The 21,444-nt window shown below is 52.2% G+C and overlaps 2 protein-coding genes across 8 annotated transcripts; both read left to right on the plus strand.

Moving 5' to 3' along the window:
* The first annotated feature begins 1,495 nt into the window (after positions 1-1,495).
* Positions 1,496-4,864, plus strand: CENPB (centromere protein B). Its single transcript, XM_072637037.1, has one exon. The coding sequence runs from the start codon at positions 1,876-1,878 to the stop codon at positions 3,637-3,639; it is 1,764 nt and encodes a 587-aa protein (XP_072493138.1). The 5' UTR covers positions 1,496-1,875; the 3' UTR covers positions 3,640-4,864.
* Positions 4,865-5,227: 363 nt separating this feature from the next.
* On the plus strand, positions 5,228-20,913 carry SPEF1 (sperm flagellar 1). 7 transcript variants are annotated; one of them, XM_072637043.1, is made up of 10 exons: positions 5,228-7,104; positions 7,524-7,640; positions 8,603-11,243; positions 13,327-13,438; positions 16,195-16,348; positions 16,699-16,738; positions 17,842-17,902; positions 18,187-18,298; positions 19,663-19,766; positions 20,269-20,913. In XM_072637043.1, exons 3-10 carry the CDS (start codon positions 11,135-11,137, stop codon positions 20,315-20,317), a joined length of 741 nt encoding a protein of 246 aa, XP_072493144.1. In that variant the 5' UTR covers positions 5,228-7,104; positions 7,524-7,640; positions 8,603-11,134; the 3' UTR covers positions 20,318-20,913. The 7 variants fall into 7 exon arrangements, with proteins under 7 accessions (XP_072493144.1, XP_072493145.1, XP_072493141.1 ...); XM_072637040.1 differs by having other exon boundaries at positions 6,813-7,104; positions 20,291-20,913; XM_072637044.1 differs by having other exon boundaries at positions 19,663-20,913.
* Positions 20,914-21,444: the final 531 nt, after the last annotated feature.

Raw genomic sequence — 21,444 nt, forward strand, 5'->3', positions numbered from 1 at the left:
TCTCTCTCTACGACTATGGAGGTCTGGAACCGAGCAAGATGAGGCCAAAGTTGGCCTATTAGAGTCCAGGATGGTTACAGGGACAGAGTACAATTTTCTGATGAAGAAAGAATGGTGGTGATAGCTTCAAGGGAGAAAACCTCCCAAGGCACTCTATTCCATGGATGGACAGCTCTACTTTTTAGGAAGTCTTTCCCTTAGGTCAAGATCAAATATTTTTAACTCTTATCCTTTCTCCTGCTTCTGGTTTCTGGAACCAAGCAGAACAATTCCATTCCTCTTCTAGAAGATAGTCCTCCAGACACTTGAACCTGGCTATCAAGTCATTTTCATCTCTTCTCTTAGACTAGACATCTCCAGTTTTGCCTGGAGTGTACAAGCATGAGGCCTTTTACTACCCTCTGCAGTTAGTCAACTTTGTCCTAAAATGTGGCATTGAGAACTGACTGTGCTCCTCCAGATGTGGTCCCATACGCAGAATGTCCAATGCTTGAGGACAGGAAGTGGTTTGTGTTTATCTTTGTGCCCCCAGGCAAGTCAGCCAACATCGATTCATGATCTACATTGTGCTAAACTAGGTGGATAGAAAGCAAGGTAAAGGACAATCTTTGCAGCAACTCACAGCAGGCACTGACTAGTTCATAGAAGGCTTTTTGTTGAATTGAATTTACGCTCTAGTTTATACACCCTAAGATCATTGTGTTTTCTCATTCTTTCCCCTACTTTCTGTTCCTTCTGGTCAGCAGAACGGTTCCTGCTCATCTGCAAGGCCTTTCCTGGTTCCCCCAGCGACTGAGGCCTCTCCACACCCTACCCCTGGTGTTACCTTGTAATTAATTTTTGTATACTTTGTATACATTTATGTGTTACATGTTTGCCTCCCTAGAATGTAGGTGTATGGGTAGATTTCGGACATTCTTGCGGAGCTGAGCGTGGGTGCAGGCCACTTTTACTTAGGTTCCGTGCTCTGGTTCGCTGAGCTCGGGAATCGGCAAGGCCTGCTGCCCCTGCCAGGGGGGATGCCACAAAGGGTTAGCCACGGAGTATCGCCGAGGGCACAGATCCTTTTGGACCGCTCACCTCTGAGTTGCAGAAGCGCCCCAGCCCCTCTCTTGGGGATTCCTCCCTTTCTCCCGGCAGTGGCAGAAGCAGCGTGTCCTTGTCTAGTGTAATCTAGAGGAGCCCGAGAGAGGACCTCAGGCCCCTGGCACGGACTGGCCGCCCTTCGGGTTTCATCTTTCTTTCTTCGCATTTTCCATCCGGGAGTGAGATGGGGAGGGGAAAGAAGAGGGAGGTCTGTTAGTTGTCAACAATCCCCGGATGGCTCCGGGGGTCTGGGCCCCTTCCCTGGTCCGCCGATGCCCGGGCTGGCCAGCGGACCACAGTGACCTCCAGCGGTCCCCGGCAGCAGCGCCGTGGCCCGGGGCGGGGGGCGGAGAAGGGGGCGTGCCTCCTGACCGCGGGCAGCCACTCGCGTCCGGGGGAAGGAGGGGTTCCTGTGGCTTCCCGCGAGATCCTGCTCCACGCGAGCTGGGCCTCGGAAAGAGAGGGAGACCCTCCCCCACTCGGCCATCCCCTCCCGCCCCCCGCGCCGGCCCGGGCTGCCCCTCACTTCCTGCTGCTGCCTCACGCGGGGAGCGAGGGAGCGGAGCGAGGCGGGCAGCCCCGGGCAGCGGAGCCCGGGGCAGCGGGCGGGCGGGCGGGCAGCGGCGGGAGCCCAGGGCCCGGAGAGCCCGCTGCCAGCCTCCGCGCGCCGCGGTGGCCAGCTTGGCCGGGGCCGGGGCCGGGTGGGCCGCTTTGTCTCCCCCCGCCCCAGGGACGCCCCCTCCCGGGGCCGGCCCGGGGGTCCGGGGCGGGGGGAGGGGGCCGGCCACCATGGGCCCCAAGCGGAGGCAGCTGACGTTCCGGGAGAAGTCGTACATCATCCAGGAGGTGGAGAAGAACCCAGACCTCCGCAAGGGCGAGATCGCCCGGCGCTTCAACATCCCGCCGTCCACGCTGAGCACCATCCTCAAGAACAAGCGGGCCATCCTGGCGTCCGAGCGCAAGTTCGGTGTGGCCTCCACCTGCCGCAAGACCAACAAGCTGTCGCCCTACGACAAGCTTGAGGGGCTGCTCATCGCCTGGTTCCAGCAGATCCGCGCCGCCGGCCTGCCGGTCAACGGCATCATCCTCAAGGAGAAGGCGCTGCGCATCGCCGAGGAGCTGGGCATGGAAGACTTCACCGCCTCCAACGGCTGGCTGGACCGCTTCCGCCGCAGGCACGGGGTCATGACCAGGAACGGGGTGACCAAGAGCCGGGCCCAGCCACCGACCCCGGCCCAGCCGCCTCCCCTTCCCCGGGCCCCGGCCTCGGCGTCGGCCGCAGCGGGCGGTGCAGGGGGCGGTGGTGCGGGCAGCCGGGGCTGGTGGGAGGAGCAGCTGCCCGCCTTGGCCGAGGGCTACGCCTCGCAGGATGTCTTCAATGCCACCGAGACCTGCCTGTGGTACAACTTCCTACCTGACCAGGCCCCTGCCCTTGGCGGCGAGGCCCGGCCCAGCCCGCGGCGGGGCACCGAGAGGCTCGTGGTGCTCCTGTGTGCCAACGCCGATGGCAGTGAGAAGCTTCCCCCGCTGGTGGTGGGCAAGCTGGCCAAGCCCTCGGGATCCCGGGCTGGCCTGCCCTGTGACTATACTGCCAACCCCAAGGGGGGCGTCACGGCCCAGGAGCTCGCCAAGTACCTGAAGGCCCTGGATGCCCGCATGGCCGACGAGTCCCGCAGGATCCTGCTGTTGGCCAGTCGGCCGGCCGCCCCAGCCCTAGACGTCTCGGAACTGCGGCACGTTCAAGTGGCCTTCTTCCCTTCCGATGCCCTTCACCCCTTGGAGCGGGGGGTTGTCCAGCAGGTCAAGGGGCACTACCGACAGGCCCTGCTGCTCAAAGCCATGGCCGCCCTGGAGGACCACGACCGGGCGCGGCTGCAGCTGGGCCTCCCTGAAGCTTTGCACTTTGTGGCGGCTGCGTGGGAGGCCGTGGAGCCCGCAGACATTGCCGCCTGCTTCCGAGAGGCTGGCTTCGGCGGTGGCCCAGGCGTGGGTCACATCGACGTGACCCTCAAGAGTGATGAGGAGGAAGACGAAGAGGAGGAGGAGGGGGAGGACGCGGAGGATGAGGAGGGCGAGGAAGAGGAGGGAGAGGAGGCTGAGGAAGGAGAGGAAGGAGAGGAGGAGGAGGAAGAAGAGGAGGATGAGAGTTCCTCAGAGGGCTTAGAGGCAGAAGACTGGTCCCAGGGCGGTGGTGGGGCAGGGGGCAGTTTTGTGGCCTTTGGAGCCCAGTATGAGCAGGGGGGCCCTGCTGTTCAGCTCCTGGAGGCCGGGGAGGACTCCGAATCAGAGAGTGATGAGGAAGATGAGGATGACGATGATGATGATGATGACGATGATGATGACGATGACGATGATGATGAAGTGCCCGTTCCCAGTTTTGGTGAGGCCATGGCATACTTTGCCATGGTCAAACGGTACCTGACCTCTTTCCCCATCGATGACCGTGTCCAGAGCCACATTCTTCACTTGGAGCATGATTTGGTCCATGTGACCAGAAAGAACCACGCCAGACAGATGTCATCCCGAGCCCTGGCACACCAGAACTTAGCCTGATAAACTCTTTATTTGGGGGGGGGATCGTCCCTGGACATGGGCCGTGGTGCCTCCCAGTCCTGACATGTATGGGATTTCCAGGGCAGCTCTTTCAGGGACGGGGTGGTGATGGTGGTGGGGAACTGTTTCCATCATCGGGGTTCATCTCCCTTAGATAATGCCCCACCCCCTTGCACCCCTTGGGAACTGGGCTAGGCCATGTGTCTACCTGGGAGCCAGGCTGAAGTCAGCCCAGCTGCCTTCCTGTTGCCTTTCCCTTACCCCTCCTCCTTCCTCACCTTTTCCCTACCTCCTTCCCCAGCTGCCCAGGGCTAGGATGCCTGCTGTGATTGGCAGGGTTGTGTATAGGGTGGAGAGGGTCCCTTAGGAGCAGGCCCTGCCCCAAAGTGCCCTACAAATACTGACCAGCAGGTCCCATCCACAGGGGCAGCTGGTAGAAGGGAAAGGGGTCAGGTCAAAGAGCTTTTGCTTGGTGGGTAGGAGGGTGCTAGCCTGCAGAACCCCTCCCCCCCCTTGTCCCCTTGGTCTCTTGCCTTTCATACTCTGCATGGAGATTGAGCACTAGGGAAGGGGGCCGTTCCTAGTAGGGTTCCTGGGGAAGGGGGCTAAGAGGGACCTGAAGAGGTGGCCCCTGAGAAAGCACTTAGACACAGCATGGCAGCAGGCCCAGAGCTGCACACCTTCACCAAGCCTGTCTGCCAGGGAATCTTTTTGTTTTTAAAGTGCCCATAGGGCTCCCTCGACTCCAAAGGGAAGCTTTTGAGAGAAGCACACTGTCCACCTCCCAGGAGCTGGTTTCCAAACTGCTCCTCCTTATCCTCTGATAGATTTTTTTTTCTAACCAAGGGCTCATTTCTTCTTGCCCCTGGGCTCCCTGTCTCCCTTGGAGGGCCCCCATGGCCCCCTGCTGTGGGGGAGACTGGATGAGTCCCAAGCATTTTTTCTTTCCTTGAGGTGTGAGGGGCTCTGTTTCTCTCTTGGGCACGATCAGGATCCCAAAGCTGCCACATCTTGCCTAGTCCCCCATGCTCCCCCACCCTTCTCCCTCTGTATGGAACCTTCCCTAAACTGTTACAAGGTGACAGGGGGATGGGGAGGTGTCCTTACCTGCAGGGAGGATGGTGGTGGTCCCTGGTCGGGTCGAACTATTCCAGCTATTTCTTTCCTAGTCTGAATTCAATAAACCCTTCCAATCCCCTTTTGCCGGGGGTTGGGTGTTTTGACAGCTGAGGGGTGATGTCCTTTGTGTCTTGGGCTTTCTTTTGGGGGATGTCTTTCTCTACCTCAATCTCAATCTCCTCCCCATAGCCATGTTGCTAGGGATGGGGATCCAGGAGTTCGAGATTCGAGGAGGGAGGAGGGCAGCAATGGTGTGGTAAAGCTGTGTGGAGATTGTACTTGGTAGGGCTAAATCCATTTTGGAGGTCCGGGAAAGAAGGTCTTTGCCCAAGTTTCATTTGAGGTCAAAAGGAGAAAGTAATTGCATATACCCTCTGCCTTGATGGATGGGCATGCAGAACGGCTAGGTCTGGGTTACGGTTAGGAAAGACTGATTGTCTGGGTATGAGTAAAGAACCCTGGCTTCAGAAGACCTGAGTTTAAGACCTGTCTTTGTGTCCCTTACTCTCTGTGTGACCTTGGGCAAGTCAAGAGTGTTATAGCTGAGCAGGGAGGAAGGAAAGAAAGATGGAGTGCCCCCTGCGTGTTTGTGGTAGACAGGGGCCATAGTTGGCTTTATGTATGGGCATCTCTAGGGGCAAGGAAGTCCCCACCCCCATTTTACCCCACGTGTCTATCATAATCTTTTGAAATTTTACCACTAGAGATTAAATCCTTTAGCTAGTACAGGGTTTTCTGTTAGAATGTAGAAATCCCTCTGGAGACTTTATCAGTCAGTAGCATCTTAGCACTGGAGAATAAAGACCTGCTAGTAATGAGACCACAGAGTATGGTTGCAAAGTGGAGGGGGCCAGAGTCAAGAGAAGTGCAAAAGGTAGGTGTGGGGCTCCTGAAGACCTCCCTGTGTTCAGGTGTTTGTTCAGCTTAGACTGGGTGGCCTGGGGCACATCCTTGTGGTGCCTGACCTGTGGCTGAGACTCGATGGGGGAATGAAGACTTCTGGGAACTAAGATCTTGTGGTTTGACAATTTAGTGTTTGGGCCAGTGACTCCATTGCCCTGGCTTTTTTGTTGTCAGTGGGAATTTACTAAGTAAGCACTGATATGCTAGTGTAGCAGATGCAGTGGCAAGCCTCAAGGCAAAGAATGGCAAAGGCACAGTACCTGCTCTCAAAGAACACCTAGTCTAATGGGGGAAATGCCAAGACACATCTAGGAAGAGGGGAAATCTATGCAGAGAGGGCAGGAGGGGGCTGGGAAGGGAAGCCACAGGATCTTAGATGCATTGCCAGAAGAGACCCTTGAAGTACAACCCTTCATTTTCCAGATGAGGAAACTGAGGCCCAGAGAGATTAAATCACTTGGTTGGGTCACAGGTCAGTGCTTCTCCATTCAAGAGGTTATTTATCAAGGGCTGATTGTGTGCAAGGCATTGTGTTGGACACTGGGAATGGAAAGACAAAATATTTGTATCCCTCAGTGGGTCTGAGTTCTTCGGTCCACCAACCAGGCAATGGCCTGTTGTCTTACCTGTAGCAAGTCTATGTGAGGAGGAGGGTGGGGGAAGGGGTTGGGCATCAGCAACCCCTTTGGCCTGGGCTCTCCCTGCCAAAGTCCACTGGAAATTTGACTCGCTTCTAACCTTCCTGATCAGACTGGGAGCTCCCTGAAGACTGATTCTGTTGTCTGCCATTGGGTGGTAGCCAGCCACACCTCTAGCTTTGGACCTGGTGGTTCACTGCCCTCCTCTCTCTGGTCTAGAAACACACAGAGAGTCAGTTTTAGAATCAGAGGGCTTGGATTTGAATCTAATTCCTGCCATCTGGACCTGTGTTACCTGGCTACGTCGCTTTCCAGACTTAGTTTCCTTATCTGTAAAACAAGGGAGCTGAATCAGATGATCTCTAAAGTCTTTATTCTTCCCAACCCCCCAAGCTCTCTGCACCTACTCTGGGGAGGCCAGTGGGGGGTCAGGGGCTGGGCGGTAGGCCAGGCCACTCCCTCTCCCAAACCGGTTTGCCTGCTTCTCTGGAGCTACTTGGCAGGTTTTCAGGGATTTGTCCCTTGAACAGGGTTCTGTTCTCTTCTATTCCCTAGTAGATGTGCTCACTGTAGCTGGGGGTGGCTAGAGCTCTCTCCTCCCAACACCTGCCCTTCTTCCCCTACTCCTCCCCATCATCATGACCTCAGGATCACTCAAGGAGGCTTCTTTGTTTGGGTTTCTGGTGCTATAAGAGTGTGGGATCACTTAGAGCTGAAATCAAGGGATGGCCAAAGTCATCTGGTCCAAAGCCGGAGACAGGGAGACCTTGTTCCTTCTTATCAGAGGATCCTAGATCCAGAGCTGGTAGGTGCCTCAGAGTTCATTTTAGTCCAGCCCCCTCATTTTACAGATGAGGAAACTGAGGCCTGGGGAGCTGAAGCTCCTAACCTCAAGGAAAAGGAATGTGAAGAGCTCCCCACTTCAGGAGAGGCTGGGACTGAGAGTAGGTTCAGAGAATCATCAATTTAGAGCTAACCTTAGAGGCTGCCTAGTTCCAACCCACTCATTTTACTAATGAAAAAATGGAGACTCAGGGAAGGAAAGTGATTTGCCCAAGGTCACCCTAAAGAAGAAGAAAAGTCTAGGTTTTCTTCAGAATCTTAGCTTTTATCCCTGAGCCATGCCTCCTAGTTTTACAGATAAGAAAACAGAGGCGGAGATGGGAAATTGCTTTATTCAAGGTTCCATAATTCATAGAGCTGAGATTTGGACTCTTCTTCAAGAACAGGTCAGGATGACCCGTGCTTTTGGTGACCTGTCCTTTTGATGACCTGTCCTAGGGACCGTTCATTGCTTTGCTCCTGGACCATCACCAAACCGTGAAGTTGGTCAGAGACTTTGTAAGTTTCCATCCCTAAAGCTAAGCTGGTGATTGAGTCCTTGGCAAATTCATTGACTTTTTTTATAGGCAGCTCTTTCTGGGAGCTCTGGGACTTCCCAAGTCTCTGAGGGTTCCATGGGATTTTCAGCTTGGAAAGAGGAAGCAGGAAGAAACAAAAGGCATCTCTTGGGGGGGTGTGTGTGTCAGCTTTCTGTGGTTTAGTAGCATGGTGGGAAGAGCACTGGACCTGGAGATGAGACCTGGATTCGAATTCAGCCTCTCAGCTGGTGCTTCCTCTGTAACACCATCTATCCCATAGGGTTGTTATGAGGAAATCCTTCTTATGCCTCAAACCACTGTTGAATGTGTTATTATTGTCTGTGCCCAGTCCCAGATCTTTACAGCCTCTAGTCGTCCTGGGGGACTGGGGAGCAGGGATGGCAGTTACCTGCTTTCCCCTTTCCCAGCCTTGGTTGGTTTGAAGGACTGGGAGTGTGATGTCATGGGAAAGAATTAGATTTGGCATCAGAGGACCTGGCTTCAACCAGGTGGCCCTAGGCAAGGTAATATGGGGTAACAGGGCAGTAGGCTTGATGTCAGAAAGACCTGGTTCAAATCCTGCCTCAGGCAATTAGTAATGACAGCTGGTATTTCTATAATGTTTTTTGGTTTTCAAAAATCCCTCAAGAGCCTTTATCAGTCAATACATCTTAGTGCTGGAGAACAAGGTTCTGGTGGTAATGAGACCTCGGGAGATAGTTGCCAAGTTGAAGGGGCCAGAGTCAGGACAAGAGTGTGAAAAGCTAAAGGAGGCTCCCTGTCTGGGAGGTAGGTTATTATCCCTGTTTTACAAATGAGAAAACTGAGGCATCCAGAGGTTAAGTCACTTGTCCAGAATCACACTCCATGTCCAGCACCTTTTTCTACTGTATTATTTTGCTGAAGCTAGTTTGTGTGACTAACTGGAGGTTGTATTGTTAGAACACAGGCTGAAGACTGAGGCCAAATTGTTAATATCTCATTGGAGTCTCAAGACACTTCTTTGAGGTAGGTAGTATATCATCCCCATTTCATAGTTTGGGAAACTGATTCACAGAGAGGTAAAATGATTTAATGTATGTAGAGATAGTTTTGAACTTGAAGGCAGGAAGACCTGAGTTTGAATCCTGTTTCAGATGTATTATCCATATGGCCCTGGGCAAGTCACTTAACCTGTTTGCCTCAGCTTCCCCATCTGTAAAATGGGGAACTACCTCCCAGGATTGCTGTGAGCATCAAATGTGGTAGTGGGTGTAAAATGCTTTAAAAACCTTAAATCACTGTGTAAATGCCAGCTGCTGTTATTATTTTGATATATTGGAGGTCATCCAATCAGAGAACCTTACGGTTTCCAGGACAGATAGTCCAAGCCATACTTGGATTGTTTCTACACTATCTAGCAACAGGTGACAGTTATCTGAAAGCCTCCAACCAAGGCATACCTTCTGAGGCAGCCTGTTCCACTTTGGGGCAGCTGGGATTGTTAGGAATCAGCCTTCTTTGCAAAGTCTGTCCCCCTCATCCAATGGACTCAGAGGATGTGTGTTCAAATCCTGTGGCTTATCAGCTCTGTGACCTCAGCTCCGTATCAAAAAAAGAAACATGGTGGAATTGGATTGGCTGAAGTCCTTCCAGTTGCAGCCCTCTGGAGCCAAGCCGAGTTAGTGGAATTCTCTTCATTTTACAGAGGAGAGTACTGAGGCCTGGTGGGCTGAAATGGCTTGTCCTAGGTCACACACAAGTAAGTAGAAGAGCCAGAATTTGAATCTGGTTCCGTTTACTCTGCTAGGAAGTAGTGGAGTCCATCCAAGGTGTTCTGAATATCACTGTCACTTCCAAGGCTGGGGAGGAACTTATCAGTGGAAACAGGAAGGCTTTGGATCCTGGGGTTGTGAGGATGATTTAGGGACCTTTTCCTCTCCCAGATCAGGAGGTGCTAGCTTTCAGAAGTCCCTCCTTTCTGGAAGTAAAACTGCCCTTTTTTGACCTTACCCTAAGTGCCCCACATTCCAAAGTCCCCCAGGAAAACTTCTTGCCTGAAAGCACTGATTTCTGCTAGAGCATGAGATTAAGAAACCACATTGAGGCAGAAATGCCTGGCCTACTAGGCCCTGAGAGATAGTCATCTTTAATGGAACAAAGTATTAATTCAAGTCAGGGGTGGGGAACCTCCTGCCTCCAGGCCACATGTGGCACTTGAGGACCTGGAGGGCCACATGTGGCCTCAAAGTCAAATCTCTAACTCGTAGAATGGGGGTGGGTGCTTTTTGAGCAGATCTCTCCTAGAGATTCTTCTCTGCTAATGTTGATACCAGCTTGTCAAACATCTGAACTTTTTTCTCCTTAAGAAGTCACTAGGTAACAAGTTAAGTCACTTGGTTCCCATTTCAGACAGGCAGTACCAAGTCCTTGTCTACAGAGTCGGGCCATGGCTGATCCCTTTTTCCCTTAGAAAAAAGCCAAGAGGCAGGTCCCACCCTGTCCCATCCTTTCTTCTCATGTGCTGTTCAGCTCCAGAGGAACTCCAAGGTTCCCCTTGCTCTCCCCACCCTCCTTTTCAATTCCTGCTTACCTAATTCCCAGAGGTGATGACAAATGCCATGTTTGAGGAGAGAGGTTTTTCCTTGTTGGAAAGCTGGTCCTATTAAGTCCTTTTCAGATATCCTGCCCCACGGTCAAACTGTGAACTTTACCACGTTTTCGGGGCTCCCTCCTTTCTGGCACCCAGTGCCCTCTTACTGCCCAGGCACCCTGGGGCACTTGCCCCAGGTGTCACATCTTTCCCATTTTACAAATGAAGGGGGGGCTGAGCAAGGTTCATTCCATCTACAGTATTTTGAGCTGTCAGTTCTGATGTGTTCTCTGACACTGCGAGCCCTCAGGCCCCTCCTCGCTCTGACCTTCTGTGTCCTAAAGTCCATTCTGGCCATTGTCTGCTCCAAGGCCTCCCCTAGCCCTGCAGTGAGGGTCCTCAGGAGACCAAGCTCTAAGGGGGGATTTCAGGCACCAGGAAGGTGGAGGGGGCTAGAGTTCCTCTCCTTCTACCTGCCCTCCTTCCTTCAGCATCATGTAGCCGGCAAACCCTAGGATCTGGGTCACAGCGCCTGGGCTTTAAGCCCCCTCTCTACAGCGCGCCTTGGCTTGGGCTGCGAGGTCTTGGACGTTCCTTCTGGCGCCCAGTCCAGGATTTGCTCCGCCTCCCTTGGCTTCCTTTCTTCCCATTGGCCGGGGCCTCTGGCATGGGCGGGCGCATCGAGAACTACAACTCCCGAAACGCCTCGGGGCGGGGGCAGCCGCCCCGGTTGCCATGGTTCCCGTAAACAATATGGCCGCCCCCCAGGCGGGGTTCCAGGCGCGGGCTCCGCAGGCAGCGGCGGACGCTGGGGGCGGCGGGAGGAGCGGCAGCCGAACGGTCGGAGCTAAGGCTGAGGAAGGGACCGAGACCTGGGTGGGTCGGGAGGGCCGTGGGCGCTCATGGCGGGCGGCGTGGACGACGAGGTCCTGCATCAGCTGTACCAGTGGGTGGACAACATTCCCCTGTCCCGGCCCAAGCGGAACCTCTCGCGGGACTTCAGTGACGGAGGTGAGGCGGGGGGCGCAGGGCTGGGGGCGGGGCCGCATTCTAAGTGGGCGGGGCCGGGGCCGGGCAGGAGCACCCCTAAATAGCGGAGACGGGGGCGTGAACCTGCCTTCGGAAGGCGCCCCGAGAGCCACGAGCTTCCTTTTCTGAGCTCCCCAGCTCCGCCTCGACCCCATCCTCTTTCTGTCCATCCCTGGCCCCCTGTCTTTTACCCCTCCATCCTCTTCAGTCGAGTCACTCCCCACTGTTCTGCCCTCCATCCTCCCGCCTTGTGGCGCCCGTGCCGTCTACTCCTGCTGCATGTCTCACTTTCCTTCACCCCTCTTCTTATGTGCCTCCAGCCCCTTCTCCATCCCCCAGTCTGTCCATCTCCTACCTTTCCGCTCTCCCTCCTTCTCCCCTCCTCTCCCTAGCGCCCATCCCACTCTCGTCCCTCTTTCTTCTTCACCCTTTCCCCATCTCTCTTCACCTCTGTCCTTGATCCTTGTCATCCGTCCGTCCATCCATCCATCCATCCAGCCAGCCAGCCAGCCAGCCAGCCAGCCCTTTCCCTCATCCCTCAGCCGACCTCCCCTGCAAGTGGGTCCTTCTAGCTTTGAGCCATGACCCTTGGGGTCCCTTCCAGCTTTGAGCCATGATCCTTGGATTCCTCTCCCCCATCCTATTTCTCCATTCTACCTCCCTCTCCTCTGTCCTCCTTCCCTCCCATCTCTATCTCCTCCTGACTGTCCCCTTTGTTGTCTCTTCTCCATCACCTGCCCATTTTCACTCTTCAAGCCCGGCTTCCAAGGCCGTGGGAGTGGTGCCCTTGAAAGTGAATCTCAGACAAGTGAGGGGAGGAAGGGAGAAGGGTTGGGCACCCCCCTTTTCGCTTTTCACACTCCTCTTTGTCAGTTGACTGTTCTAGAGGGGCTGGGGCAGTGGGAGGTCCACCGTGTGGGATTCTTCCCTGGAAGGGGACAGCAGCGGTGCTCTGACCCCTAAGCCTGCGGCGGATCCTGGAAGCAGGGGCCAGCCCTGATGGGTTAGTAGGACATTAACAGAAAAACAGGTTGAAGTGAAAGCTCTTGATCAGCAGGTGGCAGTGTCACCTCACTGCCATCCCCACCAAACAACAACTCCCACTTCAACAACCCACAAAAAGCTTTGCCTGTTGTCTTTCACCTTTCCCTTGGTGTGTTGGGTTTGGGGTAGGCAGGGGAGGAGAGGACAGGGAGGTTCTTTGACTGGGAGCGCTGGGTTCCTGGATGCCCAGCGACCACCTGGCCTCGCTCTGACTGGGGAGCCTCAGTTTCTCCATTTGTCAATCTTGACATTATCCAGAGGAATGAGCTCTGTGGCTGCCTGTGATTGACCTCTCTAGAAACAGACTTGTCCCGATTTTCTTTTCCTCCCATTCCCTTCCTTTCCTCTCCTTAATTCTTCTTTTTCTTTCCCCCCAACCTCTCCTTTCTTCCTCCTACTTTGTTTTCTCCCCTTTACTCCATCCTTGCCTATCTTCCTCTTCCTCCTTTCTTGTCCACCCTCCTAATCTTTTGCCTTGTTCTTCTCTCTCTGTCTCTCTCTTTCTTTCTCTGTCTCTCTTTCTTCCTCTCTTTCCCCTTTCTTCCTCTCTCCCTCTCCCTCACTCCTTCTCTTGCTTTCTCTCTCTCTCCCTCCCTCTCTCCCTCCCTCCTTTCTCTCCCTCCCCGTCCCTCCTTCTCTCTCCCTCCCCGTCCCTCCTTCTCTCTCCCTCCCCGTCCCTCCTTCTCTCTCCCTCCCTCCTCTCTCTCCGTTCCTCCTTCTCTCTCTCCCTCCCTCTTTCTCTCTTTTCCTCTCTCTTTCTGTCTTATCTGTCTCTCTTTCTTCCTCCCTTCCCCCTCTTTCTTCCTCTCTTTCTCTACCTCTTTCCTCCTCTCCTTCCCTCTCTCTCTTCCTCATCCTCTCTCCATCCGTCTCTCTCCCCCCCATTGGCTCTCTGTCTTTGCTCTCCTTTTCCCTCCTCTCCTCTTCTTTTCTCTGTCCTTTTCTCTTCCATCCTGTCTTCCATGGGGCTCCCTTCTGTCTACGTCCCTCCCCTTCACCTGGCTTTGTGTGTTTCCTCCAGTCCTGGCTGCTGAGGTAGTGAAGTTTTACTTCCCCAAGATGGTGGAGATGCATAACTACGTTCCAGCTAATTCTGTGCAGCAGAAAATCAACAACTGGATTCACCTGAATAGGTGAGCTTAACCTTCAGCTGGGAGGGGATAGGGTCAGAGGACTCAGAGTTGAGGGGATTCCTCTCTCTCTCCTTCTGGAGTGGACATTCCATGTTAACATCATCATTCAAGTTTCTCTCAGTCTCCCAGGATTCTCAGGTCACTCTCTCCCTGTCACCTCTGGCCTTGCACTGTCTGTTGTGAGAATTGTAGAGAGTCAGCTCATTCGTCTCAGGCAAGCAAAATTAGGAAGGTGCTACTGTTTTCTGGGTAAAAGGAATTCAGAGGATGCATTTCAGAGCAAATTAGATTTAAAAAAATCCATTGGCTGTTTGGATTATCTGGCCACGATTAACAGTATGAAGTACCACTATATGGATTTCAAATTTTTGTTTGTCTTCACAACCAAATTAGGGACTATTTTAGACCCAATGGTCTGGTTTTTGAGAGTCAGCAGCATGGGGCTAATGCATAGGGGGCCAGCCTTGGACCAGGAAGACCTGGGATCTGGGTTCAGGTCCTGTCTCTGACATATACTGGTTGTGGATCCTGCACAGTGCTTCAGGCAACTCTCCAGGGCCTCAAATTTCAGAGTTATTGCTGAAAGATCCTAGGAAGGAGTTTGCACACCAGAAGTTCACCATAGTGATTCGATCAAGTCTGTGTGGGCCAGAAAAGAAACAGTTTGATCTGTGTTTTATCTAAGGTTCTATTTTGTTTTAGAAGACTGTATGAGTGCACATAAGCAAGTGTCATGCCCCCAGAAATGGGACAGGAGGAGATACCATCCTGTTTGTTACCTTTCTACAGCCTTGCCTGACGTCAGGAAAACCACCTGCTGGTCTCTTTCTCTCGCTGAAATCATAAGTCACATTTTGTTTCTTATCTCAAGACTTGTTTCACTCCCTGACAAAAGATGCAGCTAAAATCTATAGTTTTTTCTTCCCTTCCTGTAGAAGAAACTTCTCTCCTCTCCCTTAATCTCTGACTTCCCAGAAATGAAACTAGTTAAGTCATCTAGTTCTATTTAAAAAATCTATAAAAATCGCCATTTATTCAACTAATATTGAAGGCCCATTTCTTTTTTAAAATTTAATTTTTACAATTAACAAGCTTTCATTTCCTCTCCTGGCACCTCCCCATGGAGGGAAAAACAAGCCAACCAGCCCTCATAACAAATATGCATCGACTCGCAAAGCCAATTCCAGCATTGGCCAAGTCCCAAAATGTCTGCCTCATCCTTCATCCTGAGTCCATCATATCTCTCTATAAAGAGAGTGCTTCATCTGGTCCTGTTTCACAAGTTGGCACAATACCAGGAGAGAGAGAGAGCTAATGTACCAAATGAAAGATCTTGCCAGGCTAGTTTCATCTAATAAGGTGAAACTCAGTAGGAATAATTAGGATGTGTTCCATTTGGGTTCCAAAAAATCAGCCTCTCCAGTACAAGACAGAGGAACCATAGTCAGGGAGCAGTTTGTCTGAAGAAAAACGGGAGGTCTTAGTGGATTGCAAGATCAATTTGATTCAATCCTGTGTTGGGATTGGGCCCAGGTCTGGGATTTCAAGGGTATGAGGAATTCCCAGAGAATGAAAGTCCCATCACCAAAGCCGGTTAGTGGCTCTTTATAAGGTTTAGAGGTTAGAGAATTGCCCCAGGCATTGAAAAGCTAAAAGATGTGCTCAAGGATCACACTCAAGGGCCAGTGAATGTGTCAGAGTCTGGGTTGGAATCCTGGGCTTTCCATCCATCAGACCACACTGCTTTTCAGTGGGATGCAGCAGCCAAAATAGTGAATCTGGTTTTGGACTGAGTGAAGAGGAGAATCTCTTCGAGGTCTAAGCTAATGGTTCTTCTGTCCTCTGCCCTGGTTAGACCACACTGGGAGAACTGGGTTCTGTTCTGGGTGCAATTGTTTAAGAAGGACATAAATGACTCAGAGAGCAGCCAGGATGGTGGAGGGACTGGAGTCTGTGCCACATGAAGATAAATTCAAGGAACTCGAGATGTTTAGCCTGGAGAAGTCAGGGAAGGGGCAGGGAATGATAGGGTTTCAAGGATTTGATGGTCCCCAGAGGGTAGGACCAGAAAGGTGGGAGGTGGGGAGGTGGGAAGAGATGAAGAGGTCGGTTGAGGCCTGGTATCAGAAAAAAAAACTTTAGGGTTCAAAAGAATCAACTTTACAAATAGAAGACGGAGGAACTAAGGTTAGGGAGCAGTTTATTTGAAAAAGAACTGGAGGTCTTAGTGGGCCTCCAACAATGGTAACAACTATAGAAGCCCCAAAGGAGAAAGGGTTGTTTTTGGATGCAGTGGTTCTGGGTCCTTGGAGACCCTCGGACAGAGGCAGGTTGGCCACTTGCCTGGGATGTCGGAGCAGGGTTCTTTCTTGAGTATCAGTTGAGCTGGACGGCTGGCAAAGCCCTAAATGGTGGTTCTGGGTCCCTGTGGCCAGCACTTTCCTTCCCTGGTCTGCGTTTCTGTCCTTAGTGAGATTGGATCTCAGCAGGCTGGCGTTGAGTGTGCTGGGCTTGGTGTCCCAGATTGGACGCCTCTGCTGGCCAAGGGATGCTTGCTGTTTTGTGATCCCTCCTGCCTTGAATCATTCTCCAGCCGCCTCCTGGGTGTGGTCTTGAGGCCTGGACACCTCAAGATGTGGTCTTCCTTCTCCCTCTCTTGCTGTGTATGTGTATGTGTGTGTGTCCGTGTGTGTCTGTGTGTGTCTGTGTGTGCATGACTGCCCTCTCCACACCTGAAGGACCCTGGTCTATTGCAGGAAGGTGTTACACAAGCTGAATTTCTCGATCCCTGAGGATGTGATCCAGAAGATTGCCCAGTGCTCCCCCGGAGTAGTGGAACTGGTGTTGATCCCACTGCGGCAGAGGCTAGAGGAAAAGAAGCAAAGAAAACAGGGAGTTGGCTCGTCTCAGGTCCATGTGCGACCTATCCTCTCCTTCACCCTCCTTCTGGGTTGAACAAGGCCTCCCTGGCCTTATGTGTTGGCAGAGTACACGGCTGCCTGTGAAATATGGCTTGAGAGTTAATCCTCTCCCCACTTAGGGAAAGCCCCTTGCTTATTGAGGGGAGGGTAAGGTATCTGAAGTCAGTCTCAGGGGGTGGGTGGGGGTGGGGAATGACTTTGGCCCTGGTCTCAGGGGGAGGGAACCTCCAGGCCTTGAGTCCAAAGGCCCCGGGTCTCTTGGCCACAGGCAGGGATGGGGGAGGGAGGGGATATCATGCTCCCCTCCTTGAGTAGGACTATGTGTATGTTTCCCCACAGGAGCTGGGTCTCCGGGAAGGCAGTAACTACATGGATATGGGTAAGGTCATTTCCTTTGTCATCCTCTCTCTTCTCTAAACTGTGCCTGGTGCCTGATCCCTGGAGTCCCCTGACCTCTGGGGCCCCTGGCATGGCTCATCATCAGGGTGGGAGGCAGGAGATCCGAATTCTAGTCTTTAGCATTGTCCCAGGCTCACTGAATGACCTTGGGCAGTTCCACTTAATCCTACTGGGTCTCACTTTGAGAGGGAGAAAGGCATCATTTGTGGCCGCATGTGCTGGGGCATTTGCCCTTGGAGGAGAGGTCATGTGCGGAAGATCTGCCTCATGGAGCCTTTGTCTGTGATGGGTGCTGGACAGAACAGGTTCCTGTCCTCAGGATGACTTCATTCTCATGATAGGGATTCTTCCCCTTTGTCTCACCATCCTCTGGGAATGTGGGTCTGATAGGAGAGCCAGGACACGTGTTTGCAGGGAATCTCTAGTCTGTCTGGGCAGTCATGGTCCTTACCCTCAGGGATCCCAGGCTGATGAGGACTAATACTAAATAACTAATATTTATATGCCACTCACAATGTGCCAGGCACTGTGCTAAGCTCTTTACAACCCTAAGAGGGAGGTAACAGATGAGGAAACTGAGGTACTCTATTCCCACTCTAGGACCCTAAGATTGGAGGCTATCTATCTATTTCAGTCCCCTCACTTTACAGATGAGGTCAGGGAGCCAGAGCTGACAGGACCTTCAGAGGTCATCTCATTCAGTCCTTCTCATTTTATTTTTTAGATTTTTATTTGTTCTTTTGTAAATTTTAAAATTGATTTTAAACTTAAATACAAAACAAGAAAAGGAAAAAAACAACAAACAAATAATGCCATAAACACAGCAGAACTTCTCATTTTATACAGAAGGAAACTGAGGCCCAGGGAGGTTGGGTCTTGTCCATGGTCAAGTAGGTGGTGAGACTTGAAGGTAAGACTTGAACCCAGATCCTTTGACTCCAGATTCTGATGGGCAGAAATAACTGCTCTCAAGGGTGTGAGTGTGTGTTCTGCACCTCTTCCCCCTTCCCCCACCCCAAAAGACCATTATGTAGAAGTAGAGCCCATAATCTTCTATCATCCGTCTTGTTTTTTCTCACACAGGTTTCTCCCAGAAGACCCAAGGGGGTGGCACCACGGACCCCCAGAAAGCAGGGCCACTCAGGTAAAGGATCCTCCTTCTGTGAGTGGCTCCAGTATACCCAGAGTTCAGGCAGCACATTGGGGATTTCTTCCCCAGGCTCCTCCAGCCTTCACACCTCTAGAGATGCTTGGGCTAGAGATGGTAGGATAGTTTGGAAGATAAAGGAGGGAGAAGGATGACGGGGAAGAGATGGAGGGAATGGGGTTAGGAGGAGGAAGCAGGGTACCAAGGGAATCTGGGAGGGGGGGAAGGAAGGCTGCCCAGTGGCTTTTGCAGGGTGTGTCATGGGAGCATGTACCCCCCAGGGGGGGCAAGTTTCCCCCTGCATACAGCCAGGCCTTGCAGGGAGACCCAAACTTCCTAGTCCAGATGGCTGAGAAGGAACAAGAGCTGCTGGCATCCCAGGAGACTGTCCAGGTGAGCATCTCTGCTGCCCATCCCGGGTTCCCTGGCATTCATTCATCATGTGTTTATTAAACACCTAGTGTTTGCAAGGAGTGCTAGATAGAGAAGTAGGCGAGGGCAGATCCTGTCCCCAAGGAACTTACAGCTTAAGAGGGAGGAGGGATTATGGGGAAAACACTTTGGGTCCAAGGACAGCCTGGCATGATGGGATCTTTCTATTGATCTGGTGAAGTGGTGTGAGAAATTGGAGGGGGTTTGTGGTAACTAATGGGGAAACTGAGTCAGAGGAGGGACTTGAGAGGCCAGAAGTTTTTGTGTCTCACCCTAATCCTAACGTATCACTGTATCAGGTATAAACACAATACAAAACATACAGACATAGGTACACTTATCCACACACACTCACACACATATATATTCCCAGAATTCCTCACCCTAAAGTTGTACCCAGTGGCCCTGTCGTTCTTCACACCCAGCATCCTATCTCTCTTCTCCATGACTTTGCACATCTCTCCTCCACATGTACTCTGTCCTCACCTCTGCCTCTCAGAATCTCCAGCTTCCTTCAAAACTCAGCTCAAGGGTCACCTCCCCCCCAGCCTTTCTTGATCTTCCCCAGGGGCCAGTGCCCCCCACTCTGAAATGACTCTTACTCTGTACCAGACGCTAGGAGAACAAAGACAAAATATAGCGGTCCCTTCTCTCAGGGAGTTCACGTTCTCTTTTGGGGAAAATAATCTATTATAAGTAAATTGTATATATATATATATTTTATGTATGTATGTGCATGTGTATACATGTATACATATACACAAATGTGTATGAAATAAAACAAAGTTGGTAAATGCTTGTCAAGTGAATGGATAGATAGAGGGATGGATGGATGATGAATAGATGATTGGTTAAATGAATGGATAGATGGATAAATGGATGAGTGGATGCATGTATGCGTGGCTAGATGGATGGATGATGGGTGGATGAATGAATGGATAGATAGATGATTGGATAAATGGATGGATAGATGGATGGATGGATGGAGGATGGATGGATAGATGGTGGGATAAATGGATGGATGGATGGATGATGGATGGATGGATGAATGAATGAATGAATGAATACATGGATAAATGGATGGATAGATAGTTGGATAAATGGATGGATAGATGGTTGGATAAATGGATGGATAGATGGTTACATAAAGTGATGAATAGATGGTTGGATAAATGATGGATGGATGGGTGGATGGATGGATGGATGAGTGAGTGGACAGATGATGAGTGGCTTTGTTCAGCCCACTGTGCTAATGGGGTCTCAGCCCAGCTGAAGTTGCTGGGCCAAGGGTGGGGGGTGGACACCTTGCTGTCCTGGTCTTTCAGGTCCTTCAGATGAAGGTACGGAGGCTGGAACATCTGCTGCAGCTCAAAAACGTCCGCATTGATGACCTGAGTCGGCGCCTCCAGCAGGCCCAGCGCAAGCCTCGGTGAGCGGAGCAAGGATGGAGTCCCTGTACCAGTCCCCCCTGCTCCTCTAGCTTCCCTTCCTGGAAGTGCCTCTGCTGACCGCACATCCAGGCCAGCTGGACAGACTGACCTTGAATCCTTTAGGACTTGCTGCTCTGGTCTTGGACAGTGAGTGGCAGCCCCAAAGGCTTGGGCTGTCCACTTAGCACCTTGAGCCTGGGGTGGGAGGGCCCTGAGTGGTACCCAAACAGAACTCCTAAGTCAGGATCTCTTCCTTCCCTTTGTGGAAAATCCCCAAGCACCCCTCCAGCCCAGGAAGGATGTTGAGAGCCCCGCCCTGGAGGCATTTGCACTTTAGCCTGGGAGGTGGGGCAGGCCTGGCTGCCACTGGATGGGAGCTGTGCTGGTATGGTGGGTGCTGAATGTCACAAAAGAGAGTGGGGAAACAGGTCAGGGGCTTGGGTGCAGTGGGGAACTATCCTTTTCTCCTATGCCTGGCATCTTTCCTTGTTCTGGACTCAGCTTCCTCCTCCCCCTGGGCCAGGAAAAAGAGGCAACCCTTGGAACCTGAACCCAGAAACAGGACAACTTGCCTGCTTCCTGAAGCCCTGGGCACAGGGGACACAGAATGCTCTATGGGGCACTCCTCTACCCTCCACATGCTCTGGGAGAACATGGCCCTGGCCCTCATTTCCAGTTGTGCCCCCTGCAACCTATGTAATTGGGCAGCAATAGCCAAAGCTTTGAGTCATCTCATCCTGAGCCAGAGGAGTATGTGCCAGGCTTCTTCACCGTCTCTCCTTGCCCCCAGCCATCCCCACCACCACAACAAAGGGGAGTTGGTCCCATCTGCAGATCTTTTCTACTCCCTCTTGGCAGCCAAGAGCACCAGGGCAGGCCAGGGCTTCCTGTGGCCAGGACGTCAAGGGTAGAAGTCAGAGTTTAACTAAAGTCTGGGGAAGATCAGAGGTTCTAAGACACAGGCTGCCTGACTTTTGCCCAGTGTCTTAGCATGGATCAGCCCTTCTTAGTCTTGGGAAGCAGATGCTGCAGGTCTTTGGTCCTTCTGTCACTGAGATCCCCCAGGAAAAAGGGCTGGGGTTAGAGAAAGATGCTGAGGAAAGAAAGCTGGAACATCCCTCCCAATAAACATGAATGTTCTAATGGTTTGCTGACTGATTCTTATCTTTGCCTCTTGGGCTCCTGACTCTGTGGAATGCCTACTTCCTCTCCTCTTTCAGGTCTTCTTTTGGGCAGTCATCTTTGTGCACTATCAGAAGTGATTCTTAAAAGGCCAGCCCTGTTAGAATCTGGATAGTTTACCAGAGTCCCTGTATCCAGGCTGGTGAGGTCAGCGGTTAGAACCCAGCATGATTGAGGCCTGCTAGCAGGGTTAAATGTTCATCAAGGTCTATAGGTTTCATGTAGAGAAATGCATTTCCCCAGCCACAGACCAGACCCTGAAGGACCAAAGACTGAACTCTTAACCCTGTCCTAGAGTTGACCCTTGCCTAAACCTGTGCAAAGATGGACTCCAAAGTTGGACCAAAGGCTACCCCTTAACCTTGGTCAAAGACAAATCTCCCTAACTTTTGCAGGGGATTATCCCCCAGCCCTGACCAATTCTTCACCCTGGTCACTGACTGGCCCCTGACTGTGGTCACAGATTGACCTTGAGGACTCCGTGGGGTTTCAATC

Source organism: Notamacropus eugenii, chromosome 1 (assembly GCF_028372415.1).
Source record: "Notamacropus eugenii isolate mMacEug1 chromosome 1, mMacEug1.pri_v2, whole genome shotgun sequence".
Taxonomy (NCBI): Eukaryota; Metazoa; Chordata; class Mammalia; order Diprotodontia; family Macropodidae; genus Notamacropus; species Notamacropus eugenii.